Genomic DNA, 17689 nt, shown 5'->3' with positions numbered 1-17689 from the left:
CTACAGGCCCCTGCTGCTGCTGCTGCTGCTGCCGGTCCTGCCCTCAGTCCCCTTCTTTCTACCTGAGTCCCCCTGTACTTCCGTGCCTGAGTTCCCGCTGGTGGCCAGGTCTAGACTGAGGGTCCTCCCGCAGACGGAGAGCCGCCGCAGCACCTCGGAGGCAGCCTCCACGGGCACGCTGGAGCGCTGCTCCAGGAGCATCTCCAACAGCGAGCTCATCTCCGAAAGGAAGGTGCTGGCCAGCCGCGTGCCTGTCGGGCTCAGCTCGGGCCCTGCCGCCTTGCCAAATGTCTGGAAGGTCTTTGGCTCCTCCAAAGCTGCAGCGTCCGGGGAGAACACGTTGTCATGGTAGTTGCTGGTGAGGGGCAAAGAGAGCCTCGCCATCCAGGCCGGGTCCGGGGTGCTCAGGCGGTCCAGGGCCAGGCCTGCGGGGGCAGGAGGGGACGCAGTGAGCACTGGACCTAGGGAAGGGCTGGGCGGGTGAGGGTGGGGCTGTGGGCAGGGCAAGGGCACCGGACAAAGGAGGGAAGGGAAATTACGGGGGACAGATGGGGAGACCAGAGCGGGACGGGAAGGAAGAGGCCCTGACAGGGAAGCTCGCTAGGCAGGAAGGCGGCTGACTGAAGTACCCACGTGAGCCGAGCCCGGGGGAGGCAGGAGGAGAAGGAAGGCCTAGAATTAGAAATTGGCCTCTTTCTAAAGAATTTCCCGGTCCGTGGTGTGTTTCAGGTCTAGGTGTCTTTCCCCCCATTCTTGTACAGCCAGGATTTTCACTCCCTCAGGGCACCACGAGCTGAGGATGGGGGGTAAAAATCCCTTTTCTTAACCAAGGCTAGAGTTCCTGGCTTCGTGCTGCCTTCTGTTCATATTCATAATAATAGTGACCACTTATTAAGTGTTTCCGAGCCAAGCAATTTCCATAATTATCTCATTTAACCACCACACAAACCTCTGAAGTCTAGAGTATTATCCCATTTTAAGGATGAGGAAACTGAAGTTCCAAGAAGTTAAGTCACACATCTACCAGGCAACACAACCTGGATCTGACCCAAGGCCTGATGACTTTGATGGCCCCTGTGACTGCACCACCCTCCCCACTCTTCCTGCCCCTGGATGCTCCAGGTGCCTACCTGTGGCCTCTGGGATTTCCAGGTCTGTACTGTCACCACCTGGCCCATGCCCTCAACTCCTCAACCTTCACCTCTCCAGCTGCCAGAAACCCTGGCCTAGAGGAAGGCTGCAAAGGGGCTGGCTGCCTGAGGGCTGCCCCAGGAAAGGGACAGGCTGTGAAAAACTGTCCCCTAGATCCCCAATGCCACCATCACACTCCTCCTTTTCCCATCTCTTCAACAGAAAATTCTATCTTGAAAAACTAGTCCCAGGCCAAGCTAGAGGGAAGAAAGTATAAGTATTATGGTTAAAAAACTGTGTCTTTTAAAAAAATAAGGCACGTCTACTTTAACACGTATTTAATGTTTGCTTAAGGTGAGCCACTTTAAAATCGGTGCAGAGAAGAAAAGATTGGAAGGAGGTATGTCAAAGTGTTAACTGAAATTACCCCCAGGCGGAAGTGATTCATTCTCTTTTTGTTTATCTACATTTTTCTACATTAACCAAATATTACTCTTGTAATTTGGAAAAGTTATTCCAAAATACAGCTAATCGCTTCTATTTATATTGATAAATGAGACTTGGTCTTGCCTTGTCAGTGTGGGACTGTGCAGGCTGTGAGGCAGAGTCAGGCCCCGTCCCGATTGGTCCAGTCCACGCCTGGGACTTAGTGAATGTTTATTGAATGATTGAATGAACATAAATATTAACCTTGGACATTTGGGAAATGTAAACCTTAGTTCCCTGAGACTCTGGGATAATACGTTTGGAACTCTTTTGGTGTTACAGAAGCAGGCCTTTCCTTGTATAAGGGTCAGAGTGCTTCAGAAGGAATGAGGCTTAGAATGAGAAAATCACTGGGGTGTATGAGAATGGCTGAAAAGTGATGGGGAATTCACTCAGCAGCAGGTGGGCACTGGGCCCACCAGCGTTTGATTTCCCAGCTTTGCTGTTTATGAGCACTGTGACCTTGGGGAAATTGCTTAACCTCTCTGAGCCTCCTTTTTCTCTCATAAAGTGGTGAAATAGTAGTACTCATCTTGTCGGGTTGCTAGGAGGATTCGCTGAGCTCATGCAGCCGGTAAAATACTGTCATCATCACATCCTGTGGGGCTTTTATCTGATGCAGCCAAGACCCCAGTGCTGGGCGCACTCCCAGTAGCCCCATCGCAGTCCAGCCTGTGAGCAGCATGGGCTTTTCTATCCCTGCTGCCCTGTTCATCCTCCCACTTCTTACGGCCTCTCTGTGCTCCTTGCCCTCTGTGCTGCGGGGAAGCAGGACCACGTGGGAACTGAGCCCACAGCCGGCCAATAGAGATATAATGTGAGCACAGAGGTCATTTTAAATTTTCTAGTAGCCAAGAAAAGAAAAGGTGAAATTAATTTTTAAAATATTTTAATACGTAATATCATCATTTTATCACATAATCAATATTTTTAAAATTATTAATGAGATATTTTACATTTTTTTTCGTACTAAGTCTTCAAAATCTGGAGAGTATTTTATACTTATATCACATCAATTAGGACCAGCCATTTTCACGTGTGGCTAGTGGCTACTATATTGGACCTCATAGTTCTAGATCTAGACAGTGCTGTCCTATAAAACTTTCTATATGTGTGCTGTCCAAAGCAATATCCACTAACCACATGTGGCCACTGAGCACTTGAAATGTGGCTGGTATGACTGAGGAACTGAATTTTTCATTTTACTTAATTTTAATTAGATTTCATTTTACTTAATTTTAATTTAGAGCCACACTACCTGTGTTAATAATCATTGGCTGCGCAACTTTGGGAAAATTGTTAAACACCCTTGCCCCTCAGTTTTTTCCTTTATGAAATGAGGATAATGAATAGTCCCTATCTCATAAGATTTTCTCATGAGGCACTTAGAACAGGGACATAGAAAGCACTCAATAAACGTTAGCTATATTTTTTAACCAAGGAAAGGGAAGTCCCTGCCTTGCATTCAGTGTGTTTGCAGCCAGATGGAGCACACGGGATATATCCAGATGAGAAATAGATTATTAACTACAGAAACAGAAAAGCACAGCATTGGGATGGCCGGACGTGTGACCTGTTACCTAAAGGAGGCTGACCTGTGTCCACAGCAGGGCCAGCAGCTAGCAGATTCTTGAATGAAAGTTCACCTTATGCATTTATTATCAAAACTAATTGTTTCTCTAGAGAAAATTCTTTTTGTTTCAGTTAGAAATGTTAGCACATTAAAGAGTTGACTCAGTTCTCAGGGTAAAAGGATATTTAAACACACCAAAGAAATGCAGATGAGTGGTTTAGGAAGTAGGAGAGGTCTCCGGCTGGCAGGTAGGCCCAGGTTGGCTCCCTTCAACCACTGATGAGCTGGATGACTCTGGGCAGGCTCCTTACCTCTCTGAGCCTCAGTTTGCTTATCTCTAAATTGGAGCTCATAATATCTGCATCCAAGGACTGTTTGGAAGCTTAACTGAGATAATGTGTATAAGATGCTTCCCCCAGTACCTGGTACACACCAAGAGCTCAGTAATTGTTCGCTATTTTTATGATGATTTTTAAAATGAATAATCAAAATGGAATCTGGTTTTTAAACAAGCAAAGACCTTCTGGAGCTTCAGGGGAAGTAAAATATTGCTGATATTCATTCCTCCCCAGAAATAGAATGGCTGTGTTTCCCAGCGGTGGACTGGAGTAGAACTCTGAAGCCTGGGGACATGAGGGGACTGTGGAGGTAGAAGCAGGGTCGGGGTGACCCTAAGGAGTCCCTACCTGTGTTGGGGTCCAGCAGGTTCGACAGCTCTTCTTCTAGCAGCTGCTTCACAGAGAGGTCCTCTTCAGGGTCCAAGGGCCCTTCCTCCTGGTCTGGTTCTGCCTGGCCACCAGTCCTGGCTCCTGGCCCATCTGTGTCTGGGATTGCACTCCTGCAATGAAAGACAACCCAGTCCACGAGTGAGGAAATTCACACACGGATTCATTCATTCCTGCTCATGAACATTCTTCTATTCATGCCAGCATTCATTCATCCATATGGGGAACTGGATCCACAGCCTGGCCTTCAGAGTCAGATCAACCTGGCTTGTTTGATCCCAGCCCTCCTGCCTACTCTGAGTCTGTTTTCTCATCTGTAAAATGAGGGTAATAAAATAACACCCACCTCATGGGGTGTTGCGAGAATAAAAGGAGACATTGTAGGTAAAGAGCTTAGCACAGTGCCCAGCACGTTGTAAGCATTCAGCAAACAGAAGTGACTGTGAAGGCATTGATAGGATTACTCACCATTGTCCCTCCTATTCTTTCACACTGCCTGGCACACAGTAGGAGTTTAGTAAACTTCAGTTGATCCAATGCAGTCATCCAACCATCCATTTATCTATCCATCCATCCCTCCATCCCTCCATCAGAGTCTGAGCTCCAGTGAGGACAGAGATTTTTGTCTGTGTCATTCTCTGCTCTCTCACCAGTGTTGAGAAGAGGGCCTGGCACATAGTAGGTGCTTAATAAATGCTTTGTGGACTGAGTGACTGAATGTTCCTTCCTCCCTATTTGAGTCCAAATCCCAGACCAGAAGAGCAGGTCAGTAGGGGATGCAGTTGAGGTGAGGCATCCAAAAGCTATTCAGAATCTACTGCCTTGTCTCCTGCTGTCTCAACCATGGCCCCTCCCTCTCATAAGCCCTCCTTGTCACCTGGGAGAAGGCATTTCCCCAGCATGGCGGGACAGGCCCCTCATCCCAGCAGGTAGGAAGGCTCTCTGAGGGCCTTTAAGGCCTAGGGGTCCTTTCTGCTTTTTTACTGTGGCCATTTCTGTTGCTATGAAGGGATAAGCAGGGAGGTGACAAGTTTGCAAGTAATGACAACTAATGTTTATTGAGCAATTACTCTTGAGTCAGGCCTTATGCTTTGCAAGGTATATGCACCTTATCATCAAACCTTTCACATCTGTAAGGACTTCTCCTGTTATCATCCCTATTGTACAGACGAGAATACCAAGGCCTGTGAAGATTATGCAGCTTGCCTAAGGTCCCCATAGATTAAATGATAAAGCAAGAATTCAAATCCAGGCTATGACTCTGGAGTGTGTGTACTCATTGCCACTCTATGTTACCTCTCACCATCTTTACAAAGGAGAAGCTACAAGTTGTCACAGCAAGAGCACTGAACTAGGGGTCAGGTGCCCTGGGGGCTGGTCCCAGCTTTGCCACTCACTGGCTGTGTGACCTTGAGCTAAGTCACTTTAAGGGGAAAGGATTTACCATTGGTTGTGCACTGACTATGGGCTTAGACTAGATTTGATCATTAAATCCTTACCCCATCGCTACAAGGAAGTGATGACCTCCATTTTACAGATGAGAAACCAAGACCCTGAGGATTCATCTGGCTTCCTCAAGTTTACATAGCTGGGTTGGATCAAACTACTTACAGCCTCAGTTTCTCCATCTGTAACATGAAGGAGTTAGATCAGATGTCCTCTTGAGGTCTCTTTAATTCTAGGAGAGCTCAAAGGAACACACCCACACACTCACCCACCCATGTCCTTAGCCAGGAGCCCTCATATTATGTTTAAGGGTCAAGAGAAAGAAAGCCGAAAGTTACAGATTTAAAGCCCTTAACCCAGCACCTCTGCAATCAGAGGACAGACAGTCAGAGCCTCAGGAATGAAGTCATTTCCTTAGTGACTCTGGGTCCTGTAAATACTGTAAATACCGTTGCTCCAGGACTGAGCTGCCTGGGGTGGAGGGATGGATGCTGTTCGCTGCACTCTCCCAGGGGAGCAGAGTCTGGGATGAGCTCACCCTTCCTCAGGTCGCAGGAGCTGCAGGGGGGAGGGCAGGCTGCTGGGGGTCTTGAGAAGCCTGTGGGGGCTACATGCTGCTTACCTGCCGCCACCGCCGGGCTTGGCCAAGTACTTATTTCCCCGGTGGTTTGGTTTGGGCTGGAATTGGCCCTGATGCAGCAAGGACAGCAGCTGGGAGATTTGCTACAAGACAGGAAAAATCTGTTGACTCCACACAATTCCGACCCAGCACACTTCCTCGCCGGATGTTTCTCTCAATGCCGTGCTTTCTTTTTATAGTCTTTCCTCCAGCTTCAGATGTTTGTGTGATCAGATGGGGGATGGTGAGCGGTGATGTGACAGAGGCAGGGACCTGTGCAGGTTCCCTGCTTTGCCATGTTACCACAGGACCTGGGTGTCTGAGAGGAGAATGGGGACCCTCTGGGCCCACCCCTCACTCTCATTCCCCTAAGTGATCTGCTCCTGGTGGAATCTGTGGGATGGGGGTGAAAAGGCATTTCCTGACCATAAATTCATTATTACTTCGATAAGGATTATCTTAAAGAGTTATTCTCCCCTCTTCAGCAGTATTCAAATATTTAGCCAATTTAGATGTAAGATTATGTTTTAGAGAAGGCAAAATGGTGTCATTTAATCATTCATTTTTTCATCCTGTCATTCAATCAATGAGAATAAGAGTGAGAACAAGGCCTAGTCGCTGCCCTCAAGGAGCTCACAGTCTGCCAGGGAAGACAGGGCACAGCAGTTACTACAAGGGTTGCAACAGATTGGGAATGGAGGGGGGTCTGTGGGAGCAGAGGAGGGCCCCTCACCCAGCTTGGAGCAAGGAGGAAGTTGCGGGGTGGTAGAGGGGGAGTTTATTCCTTTATTTCTACAAATGTCTATTGAATTCATACTACATGCTAGGCACCTCTGCTGAGACCCCTAGGTTCCACCGGAGTTTGGCAAGTGGAGGGAGGGTGAGGGTCTGGGCAAGGGGTGAAGGGAGTTTCAGAAAGGCAGGAGAATGGGGCAGGGGCTGGGCGAGATGTCAGGGCCAGACCCTGCAAGGCCTTGTAAGGGAGAAGGCAACAGACCAATTCTTGGGAGGCTGCGTTCTAGTTCAAGGTCATTTCTAGCTTGTGTAATGTCAGGCAGGTTTTCAGACATACTCAGACCCCAGTTTCCTCATCTCTAAGCTCGAGCTAGAAATACCCGCCCAGCCTTCTTCACAGGTTTGTCAGGATTAATTAGGTGGTTTGAAAGTTTAAAATGCTCTGCAAATGCGAGGAGATTGGGTTGTTACTCCTGGAAACACTGCCTCTGCCTCGGCCCACCCCCACTCCTCCTGAGAAGCCCACTCTGCCCCTCTGAGCAGCTCAAGACAGAAAGTGCCAACCTCAGAGGAGAGTTGGAAGAGGAGGCGGTCAGGACGGGGGTTTCACTGTGACTTGGGAGGGGCAGGGTCCCAGTGCCTGCCTCAGGGCAGATCCCACCTCCCAGCCCAGGCCCAGAAGCCCTCCTGAGGCACCTGCCACCCTTTTCCCAGGTGACAGCTGATATTTCAGGGGCACTGCCAGAGTGCCACCCCCTGAGCTGAGTGCAGTTCATTAAGGGTCACTTCACAGTTAGAGCCCAGACTCGGGAGTCAGCCAGACTCGGATGCAAATCCTAAACCTGCCCCTGCCCCAGTTCCCATCTGTGTGGCCCGAGGAATTACATAAGCATTCTGAGCCTCAGTTTCCTCAGCAGTAAAAAGGGACTAATAATGAGGCCCAGGTCATGTGGTGGTTGTGGTTATGAGGATTAAATGAGGGAAAGCATATAAATCACTGATTAATAGATCTTATGATAAGCACTTAATAACTGTTGGGTGGTATATAATCTCATTTATTCTGACAATAACCCAAGGGAAGAGATACCATCACACCCGTTTTGCAGATTGGAACCTGAGGCTCACAGGGGCTCCACAGCAATTAGTGGCAGGGCTGGGATTTGAACCTAGATCTGACTCCACTGTGGCACTCTGCTGCTGGAAAGACATGAGCATTAGGCAAGCTGCCTCTTACCCTCAAGTTGATCCCAGTTGGGCATCCTTCCTTCCATGACCCCAGTGGGGACACCTGCAGTGCCTGCCTTCTACTGTCTCTGTTCACCAACAACCAGCACGGTGCTTGGCACAAGGAGCTCATTCAATAAGCATTTGATGAATGAATGAGTGAATGAATGAATGGCTCTGGGCAACCTCTGGGGCAGCATAGAGCCCAGGGCAAGACTCCTAAGAGAGCAGCTAGTCTGTCTCCAGGTGGCTTCCTGGGGAGGGGGTAGGGAAAGGAAGCCGTGTCCTTGTTCCACAGGAAACCTGAGCCAATAGCCTGGCCAAACAGAAGCGTGCCTTAAGCGAGCAGCCTGGCGCAGGAAAACTTATCTGGGGTGCGGTGGAGCGGATATGAGTGTGAGATCAGGCACCATCCCTGAAAAAGATCTCTCATTTGTGTCTAGGGAATCCCAGGTCACTAGACACTTTGTCCTTAATCATCCCATTTAATCCTCAAACCCATGGGAGGGAGATACAGGGTAAGTCTGGCATCATAATCCCCATTTTATGGATCAGAAAAATGAGGCTCAGATGTTAAAGGACTTGCCCAAGGTTTCCCAGTTCCTAAGCGGCTGTGCCGAAATTTGAACCCAGATCTGCCAAACTCCCAAATTCGAAGGTTATTTCTGCTGTCCCATTCCGCATGGCCAGCTGGCAAGCTCTGGGGTCTCAGACAAGTCAAATGCAGCCCCTGAGCCTGGAGGCAATGATGCCCATGCCAGTCCACTTCATGGGGACATTGCCCAGATGGGAAGAGGGCAGGTGGAGATGGAGATGCGCTTTGCAGAAGTAATCGTAATCATTTGCTGAGTGCCGACTACATGCCAAACACTATTCTAGAGGCTTTAAGGGCACTCATTTTATCTTCAAGCAAACTTAGGAGATGGGTGCTGTTAACATGGACATCTTCAACAGAGTGAGGTCCCTGTGGTCATAGTTAGGAAGAGGTGGTGCCAGGATTTGAACTCAGGCAGCCTTGCTCCAAATCTTGCTTAGTCAGTGCCTTTGCTTTGTATCTACTTGTGCCAGGCACCCTGAGTAAATGTTTTATAGGAAAAATTTGATCAGATTTTAACTGATTGAATCCTCAGAACAACTCTGCAAGGCAGATGCTCTTACCATCATCCCTATTTTACAGATCAGGAAACTAAGGCTCAGAGACAGTAAGTAAGTTGCCCAAAATCACACAGCTAAATTGTGTTGACCCCAGAGCCGTGCCAACCACTGCATTTAATGCACCGTAAAGTGCCCGGTGAGCCTAAGGAATGAATAGGAGGAATGTGAGGGTAATGGGGGTGTCTGATGCTGTTGGTGGTGGTCCAGGGGTGACCAGAGAGAGAGCTGCCCACACCCGAGTTACCTGAACAGGAGGAGAATCCACAGTGAGCTCCTCTACGGGGTTCCGCTCTGCGAAGGCAGCCACGGACAGCCGGACCAGGCTCCGTAGGATCTGACGGGGACCCGACTCTTTCTCAGGGACCACTTTGCCATTGAGATTCCGCTGCCGCCTCAGGGTTGCTGAGGAGGCTGGTGGGCTCAGTGGGGCATCATCGCTGCCCTGGTCTCCCGGCAGCCTGCCTGTGGGGCTTCCTGCAACCTTCAGGGGCCTTGAGCGTGGCTGGCCCATCCCGGGCTGGGACTCAGGAAGGTTCAGGTTCTCCCGGGAGGCGTTCCTCTGCCTGGGATGGTTGAAAAGGAGGTTGACAGTGTCCTGCAGCACTTCTCGGCTCTCGGCTAGGGATCCCTGGTTGCCTTGGTTACGAAGGGTCCTGTACAGAGTTGGTGTGAGGTGAAAGGGGGCCTGCAGGCAGGGGTCCCAGCCAGCTTCCATCATCTCTTCCTTGCCTGCATCCTTGTGGGGCTCCCCAACTTCTCCAGGCCCATCTGCCTGGCCCCTGAGCACAGGCACGAGGTGGATATCTGCCTTCTGAATTTGTTTCTGGGGCCTCTTGGGCTGGTGGCGGTAGGTGGACTCGGCCTCCCGGCAGTTGTAGGCCCTGTTGTCCTTCTTCTCCGTCCGGCAGATGGACATGATCAGAGCCAAGATCAACCCGAAGATGGCCATCAGTACAACCAGGCAAATCACCGTCAGCACCGATGTGCTCAGGGCCCCAGACTCACGGGCTGAGTCCCTCAAGAGGTCCATGCTGGTGACGAACAAGATCCTCAACAGGGCTCGGGTCTGCAAGGAGGGGCTGCCACGGTCTTCTACCACTATCTCCAGCTCCCACTTACTCCCAATGAGGCTGCTGGCATTGGTGATGTTGATGAACAAGTGCCCTAGGTAGGGGTTGAGGACAAAGAGATGGGCTTCATTCCCACTCCGAATGCTGTAGAAGAGCTCTCCATTTGCCCCTGAGTCTGCATCTCTCGCTACAATGGTCACCAAAAGGAATGGCCGGGAGCTTTGGGTGGTCAGTGGTGGTGTGTCAGCACCCACTGGACCCAAGCCACTGGGAGTCTCGATGGGCACCAGAAGGTGGCCTGTGGAGGCATTTACAAGCACCGAGAGGCTGGCTTTTCCATCACTGAGTATGGGATGAATCACCTCTGGGGCATTATCATTGGCATCCAGGAGGCTGATCCACACAGAGACGCTGGATGCAAGCTGGGGCTGCCCCCTGTCCTCTGCGATCACGCGGAACTCAAAGTTGGCCATCTGTTCATAGTCCAATGACCTCTGAGCAGTGACCTCTCCTGTGTCTGAGTCAATAGCTACCAAGTGAGAAACTGGGGAGTCCTGGATGCGGTATGAGATTTTTCCATTAATGCCCAAGTCTGCATCATGAGCCTTGATGGTAATGAGGTGAAGTGAGGGTAGGTTATTTTCTCGAGTAGAGACCTCGTACCTGCTCTTCTCAAACACAGGTGCATTGTCATTGGCATCACTGATATGAATGCTGAGCTGTTTCTTGGCTGATAAGGGCTGAGGTCCTTGGTCTTGGGCCAACAGAGTGAGGGTATATTTGGGCCACTGCTCTCTGTCCAGTGTGGCATTGGTTAGCAGCATGTATGTGTTGCCATTGGTCCTTTTCAGTCTGAAGTGGCCCAGCTCTTGGCTCAGCCAACAGTGGACCAGACCATTATCTCCTGAGTCTAAGTCATTTGCCATGACGAGAGCAATGAAACTGTCCTTGGGAAGAGCTTCTGACACCAGTGATGGCTGGGAGGCCCATGTGATGTGGAAGCTTGGGGCATTGTCATTGACATCCAGAACCTTGATGAGAACTTTGCAGTGGGCTGGGATGGGATTGGGACCCAAGTCCCTTGCCTGGACATCCACCTCATAGGCAGGATTCTTCTCATAGTCGAGGTGTTGACGCAGAATCACCTGGCCCGTCTTGGCATCAATACTGAAGGTGTCCAGCACCTCTGGAGGCACGTGCTTACTGAGGAAGAACTCCACCTCCCCGTTGGGACCTTGGTCAGGGTCCGTGGCGGTCAAGTTTATGAGGAGAGTACCAGGGGCAGCGTCTTCTTGGATTTCTAGTGCCAATGAGCTCTCAGCAAACACAGGGCTGTTGTCATTGGAGTCCAGGACATTGACCTTGACCAAGCTGGTGCCTGACTTGGGGGGATTCCCACTGTCGTAGGCAGTTAACACCAGATCAAAAAATGAGTGGATTTCCCGGTCCAGCTCCTTCACCACCACGAGTTCCGCGTGTTTGGTCTCATCAGGCCCCACGATGACATCCAGGGCAAAGTGCTCGCTGGGAGACAGGGTGTAGGAGTGCAGGGTGTTGGGGCCGGTGTCTGGGTCGAGAGCTCTGTCCAGGGGAATCCGGGTGCGCAGAGAGGCACTCTCAGAGATTTCCAGCTCCTGCTCGCCTTTGGGAAACTGTGGCTGGTGGTCATTGATGTCCAGCACCTGGATCTCCACGTGGATCAGAGCCAAATCCCCTGTGGCAAGCACGTCAAAAGAAACCAGGCAGGGATCCTGCTGCCGGCAAAGCTGCTCTCGGTCCAGCCGCCTCCCTGTGCTGAGCAGGCCGTCTTCAGAATCCACTTGGATCGGCAGTGCCTGAGGCAGCTGCAAGACCTGGAAGGCAGTCCCTGCTTGCCCACGCCTCTTCTCCCTGCCCAGTTCCCGGGACAGCTTCCCTATCACCGTGCCAGACGGCACTTCCTCTGACACTTGGTATTTCACAGTGAGAGTTGCCACCTCCTGAGATTCCCCTGAAAGGAACAAGTAGCCACCTGGCCCCAAAAGCCCCAGCAGAAGTGGCAGAAGTCGCATCATGCTTACCGCCAGAATGAGCTAGGTTCAGAAACCACTAGAGTTCTTCAGAGGCCGGGCAAGTCCTCCAGTGTTTCCTGGGGGACCTGATTAGCCCCGTTCTCCTGCCCCCAGACCTGCTGGCACAGCCTCGTCCCATAATTAGATGATGATGAAACTAGCAGGATTCCCAGGCAAAGACATCTTCATCTGAAGAGATCTGAGAGGTCCAAGCACCAATGAAGTAAAATTGCCTGCAGAGGGGCACACGTCGGTCTCCTTCAGCAAATGATGGACAAGAGCCGGTCCAAGAGAGACTTGACCCAGTAGAGCAGGATGTGAGGATCTGACTTCCAAACAGTTGCTAGCCTGAGGAAACAGAGAAGCAGCTTTTTCCTATGGAAACCCCACCTACAGGAAAAGGGAGGGCTGTGAGTTTCAACGCCAATTAGAGAAAGAGCACTTCCCGTGAAGCTGAGAGGCCTGCCACAGAGGAGGATGCAGCCGGGTCTCTGGCCGGATGGGAAGGTGCTGTCCACGAAGCAAGGCGGCTGCTGAGGGAAAGGGAGCCCCGGTGCGGCCAAGCGAGCAGAGGTCCTGAGCCCCTGCCTGCCAGCACACGGCCTGATGCCCCTCCTGGGCAAACCATGCTCCCCGGCTCTCTTCCCTTCCTCGTCTCTCTTTGTTTCCATCTTTCCCCATTATTCCTCTCCCATTCTGTCTTTTTCCCACACTCATCTACCTCTCAGTCTTGACTCTCTCCTGATGACCCATTTTTGTCTCATGGGAAGCAGCTGTGATTAAGAGAGGCCATCAGAGGCAAACTGCCTGGGTTCAAATTCTGGCTCTGCCACTTATCAGCTGGGTCCTGTGAGACGACTCATTTCACCGCTCTGGGCCTCCACCACCTCATCTTTAGAATGGGGATAAGAATAGTAGCCCTCTCAGCAGGAAATTGTGAGGATGAAATGAAGTGGTGCATGAAGGGTCTAGCCCGGAGTCACAGGCAATGACGTCATTGTTAGCAGTGGGGGTTGTGATCTGCGCAGCTCGTCCCACCTTGTGGCAGCCTCTGGCTCTTGCACTGGCCCTGGGGCAGTCCCTGAGACGATGAGGGTGCCCATGGCTTTGGCTCCTGAAGCACAGGGACTTCTCAGACCTGACTGTGTGGCCTCCTTCCTCCTTCCCTTCCGGCTCCCCAGCCTCCAGGCCCATTGTTCTCTGCATCTGGTCCAGCCTGAGCCCCTGTCTGGGGGAATCCCCAGCCTCCTCCTCCTCTGTCTTGGAGGTTTTTATACTTTTCCCTCTCCCACACCTTCCTCCCCCTCTCCCCCTCTTCCTCCAATTCTTCTCTCCCCACTGCTGTTTTTGACAGAGTCCCTGAGCATCACTGCTTGTTGTCCCCTCCCCCCGACACTCCTCCTGGACGTTTTAAGGTGTGCCTCCCTCCCATTCACCTCCTCACAAGGTGAGGCCCAGGAAGGGGGCAAGCGGCAGTTGGCTTGGGTGGCCTTTGAGGTAGCTTGTGGCTTCTCATTTCCCTCCTCAATTTGCTGCCCCCAGCATCCTCCAGCCTTGCACCCTACCTCGAGGCTGAGTCCAGGGCCTTAAAGCATTTGAAGTGATAGGAATTAAGGGCGAGCTTCCCCTAGATGGGTGTTTGCAGCTGCATCCTTGGGGTTGGAGGTGCCCATTGGAACACAAGTAACCCCAATCAGGGCCTGTTGGCCTGGAGGCCGGTGGCCATTAGGACAGGGGCGGCTGAGGGACCTCCCTGGCCTAAGCGCCTTCTGCGTTCCTTCCCTTCCCCTCTGTGTTTTCTTTCCCACACCGTCTTTCACCCCATATTCCTCTCCTGGAGGTTTCCAACCCTCTTACCGAGCCCGTCGAGCCACAGCAAGGGGCCTGAATCCACGGGGCCATTTCCCACGCAAGGCTCTGGAGACAGGCAGAACCCTCACAAGCTCTGAGACTTGCGGGCCTCGTTTTCCTTCCCTGTGGAGTGTGCTGTCACCATGTCGTGAGTCTGTGGTGAGGATTCAGTGAGATGATGCATGCAAGGGCTCGGCACAGTGCCTGGACAGAGAAAGCACTCATTATGTGGGACTATTATTTTACTTTGTATTGTTTTCCAGGCTTTATGCCTCATATGCAAATGGTGAAGATGGTCTTGCATTTGTCCCTTCACTTTTTTCTCTGCCTCCTTGGCCAGGAAACCTCATTTCCTAGGGCTCCATCAGCTCGGCCTTGAGCAGGTGCTGCCTGTGCTTCGAGGGAGCCAGCGCAGGCCCCAGGCTCCTGGCTGCTCAGCAGCTCCTCAGAGCTCAGAGACATGTGGTATGTTCATTGCCCTCTGGTGACAGTCAGCCTGCATGGTGGCCTCGCTGTCTGGCCCTCACTCATCCTACTATGTGCAAGGCAGTGAGCAAGAAAAAGTGACCCCCAAGGGGCTTGCAGTCTAAGGTGGGGGTGGGGAAAATGAAAGAAGTGGGCCCAGTGGAGTGGCTCTGGGTTCAGGCTTGGAGGTCTGGGGAGGCTCCTCATGGAGGGTATTCAGCTGAATCCTGAAGCACATGAAAGAGTGAGCCAGAGGAAGGTGGGCAGGGGAGAGACAAAGCAGTCAGAGGGAGCAGAGGACAAAGGCTGGAGGTGGGAGAGCTGGTTCCTTATGGTACTACAAGAGGGTGTGTGTGGGGAGTGGGGAGGAGGGAGGAGGTCTGCGCCAGATCCTGGAGGGCCTGAGGTCCCCAGCTAAGGGATTTAGACCTTGTCCTGAAGGCTGTAGGGAGCCTTTGAAGGTCTCTGGGCAGGATGATGAGAACAGCAGCTACGTGCCAGGCCTTGTCCCGAGCGCTTTCCCTACAGCGTCCTGTGCCACCCTCACAGCTATGCCATCGTGGTGAAGAAGCTGAGCACGAGGACTGGGTGACGCCCAAGATCACACAGATTTGCCCTCCAGAAAGCCCCTTCGGCTGCACCCTGGAAAAGGGATTGCAAGGGAACAGAGAGTAGAGAGAGGGGAAGGGCAGTTGGGAGTATTACGCAGGGGAGCTTGGGTGCAGGAAGCTCGAGTGCTGAGAATGTTTCCAGAATGCCATCTGGTGGCCAAAGGCAGGGGAAAGGCACAGAGGCAGGGAGGTGTGTGCCTGTGGTTCACAAATATCACAGCTCTAGATGAGTGTGCTGTGCAGAAGAGCACAAGGGAAGGAGCTACACACGGGTGACAGTCCTTTCTGTTAAGGCTGCCCACCGAAGGAATTATAGAATTCATGATTTTACCTGTGTTAACACTTAATTCTTGAAAGGACATTGTTTTATATATATATTTATATATACATATATATATATACATATACATATACATACACACACACACACACTATATATATATATGTTCTGCCTGTGTGTGTGTGTGTGTGTGTACTGCCTTGACTGGTACCATGGATGCAAAAAATGGGCTCACAGGTCATGAGAAAGTTTGAATTTGGATTTCACAGATGGTTTTCACTGTTGTTGTTTGTTTCTTTTATTCACATTGGAGGAATAAAGCTAAGACAACCCTTTAAGAATCCAAAGCCAGCAAAGAAGGCACCAGACTTTTTACAGGCGATTACTTGTGGGAATGAGGTCCCCATTTAGTAATTTTCTCTCCTCCTTTCCGGCTGCAGGGGTCAGTTGATCTTTAGCAGCCACATGTTGAGGGGTGAATGGAGCTGTCACTGGAGTTTGTCTGGAGAGCCTTCATCACCCTGAGTTTTGAAAATAGGTTTGAAGTTGCAGAGATACTCTGAAATACATTTAAAACAGCCGAGGACAGTCTCCCTTAAGTCCAAAATGTATTTTTTTTAAAGGGCAGATTGAGGTTGGTGCTTGGAGGTCTTGCTCAACCTTGGGGTTGTTCACACTTGGGTCCTTGGCTATGGGAAGGGGCTGGGGCTGAGTGGGAGGGATGGGGGTCAGAGGATCTTCTCAAAATGCCTGGAGTCCTGAGGAACCTTGAGAGGTCACACCAGCAGGGTGGGACTCTGGCCCTTGGGAGACTCACAGGCCAGCTGGATGAAGGCTAAGATCATGCCTCACACTACGAATGTCCTGCTGGGCTGGCTGCCCACCCCCATGGCTCCTCATGAATCTGCCCAGCAGCTGCCACAGTCACCACCACCAAGGCAGCTTTGATGAAGCTGGGAAGCTTCATCTTCAGAATCATTCTGATTGAGAAGGTGACTGGACCACCCAAGGTCAGCCTCTTTTTTTTCAACAGGATATTGTTGAAGTTAGAGCCAGTCTGGCCAGGAATCTTGACTGGGAGACTCAGGTAGATGTTCTGGGTCATCTGCTCCTGGCATGGCACTTTGTTGGGATAGATGACAGAGGTCCACTCCCACACAATGTCCCCTCCTTCTGAGCCCAGTACAGAAAGAAGAATGCACTCTGCAGGGGGAAATTTGCCAAGAAATAGGACTTTTCAAGAAATGAAAAGGCTTTGTGTCTTGCTTAAGAGTGGTAGCTCTCAAAATGGGCCAGATATCAGAATTACTTGGAAAGCTTTTCAAAATACCATGAACAGGGCGAGAAAAATCATACTTTTCCCTTTCCCAGCCTGCCAAAGGGAATTTCATAATTGCCAGCTCCATTTCTCCCCCTTTCAAAAAGGCTTCATCTTTCAGATCATTTGGGACAGGGACTGGGGAAGTTGATTGGACCTTTTTGCTGGAAAAAGAAGCTTAATTCATCTACATAATAAAAGGAAAAATAGATAGGGGAGAGGAACTGCTGAAAGTTCAGGAAATTATGGAGGGAGTGCTAAAGAACAGCAGGGGCTGGGAAGGAAGTAGGTTGAAGATAAGGACTTTCGAATGAATGGTTGTAACTATGGATCTCCTTCGCTTTTCAAGAAAAATGCTAGGAAATATTTAGAATTTATTTTGTGCTTTAGTAACCACATCAGGGCCCCAAAACTGGACTACATAAATTCTGAGTTGATAAGGGTTACTCATATATTATGCCTCTCTCCCCAACCCCCAGAGGAGAAGTAGGCTACTTCCAGAATGTAGATTTCAGTTTTGATATTCTGTAAGTCATTCTGACATGCACCCCATCTCCACCCCAACTTGCTGAGAACCACTGAGTTACAACTTCTTAGAAGCACCAGCAACTTTGTAAGGACCAAACTCTATAGCCATCAGGCCTTTCTTACTGAGCATCCTCCTGGTCCCCACTTTCCCCTGCGCCTGTGTCACTGCTCAGCAGAAGCTCCTGGTCCCCCCTCCATACTTCTGCAGACTCTTCTGTCTGCTTCTCTGATTCCTCCTTTGGTTTTTCTTCCTTCTGACTCCCAGATGTGGGCCTGTCCCCAAGATACTGTCCTCAGCCCTCTTTTCTACATAGGGTTATTAGCCCAGAAATAGGTTGCCAGATTTAGCGAATAAAAATATAGGGCACGCAGTTAAATTTGAATTTCAGATAACCAATGGAAATTTTTTTAGTATAAGTAT

The 17689-nt window shown here is 50.7% G+C and overlaps 1 protein-coding gene across 1 annotated transcript; it reads right to left on the bottom strand.

Moving 5' to 3' along the window:
* PCDH12 (protocadherin 12) lies at window positions 1-12314 on the bottom strand. The gene is made up of 4 exons (XM_087430295.1): window positions 9339-12314; window positions 5984-6084; window positions 3877-4025; window positions 1-425 (listed from the first exon to the last, which is right to left on the bottom strand). Exons 1-4 carry the CDS (start codon window positions 12216-12218, stop codon window positions 1-3), a joined length of 3555 nt encoding a protein of 1184 aa, XP_087286421.1. The 5' UTR covers window positions 12219-12314.
* Window positions 12315-17689: the final 5375 nt, after the last annotated feature.

Source organism: Ceratotherium simum, chromosome 4, assembly GCF_057802395.1.
Source record: "Ceratotherium simum simum isolate JZ-2026a chromosome 4, ASM5780239v1, whole genome shotgun sequence".
NCBI classification, from domain to species: domain Eukaryota; kingdom Metazoa; phylum Chordata; class Mammalia; order Perissodactyla; family Rhinocerotidae; genus Ceratotherium; species Ceratotherium simum.
The sequence above is the reverse complement of the archived record's forward strand: the minus strand, read 5'-3'. Positions and strand labels throughout refer to the sequence as shown.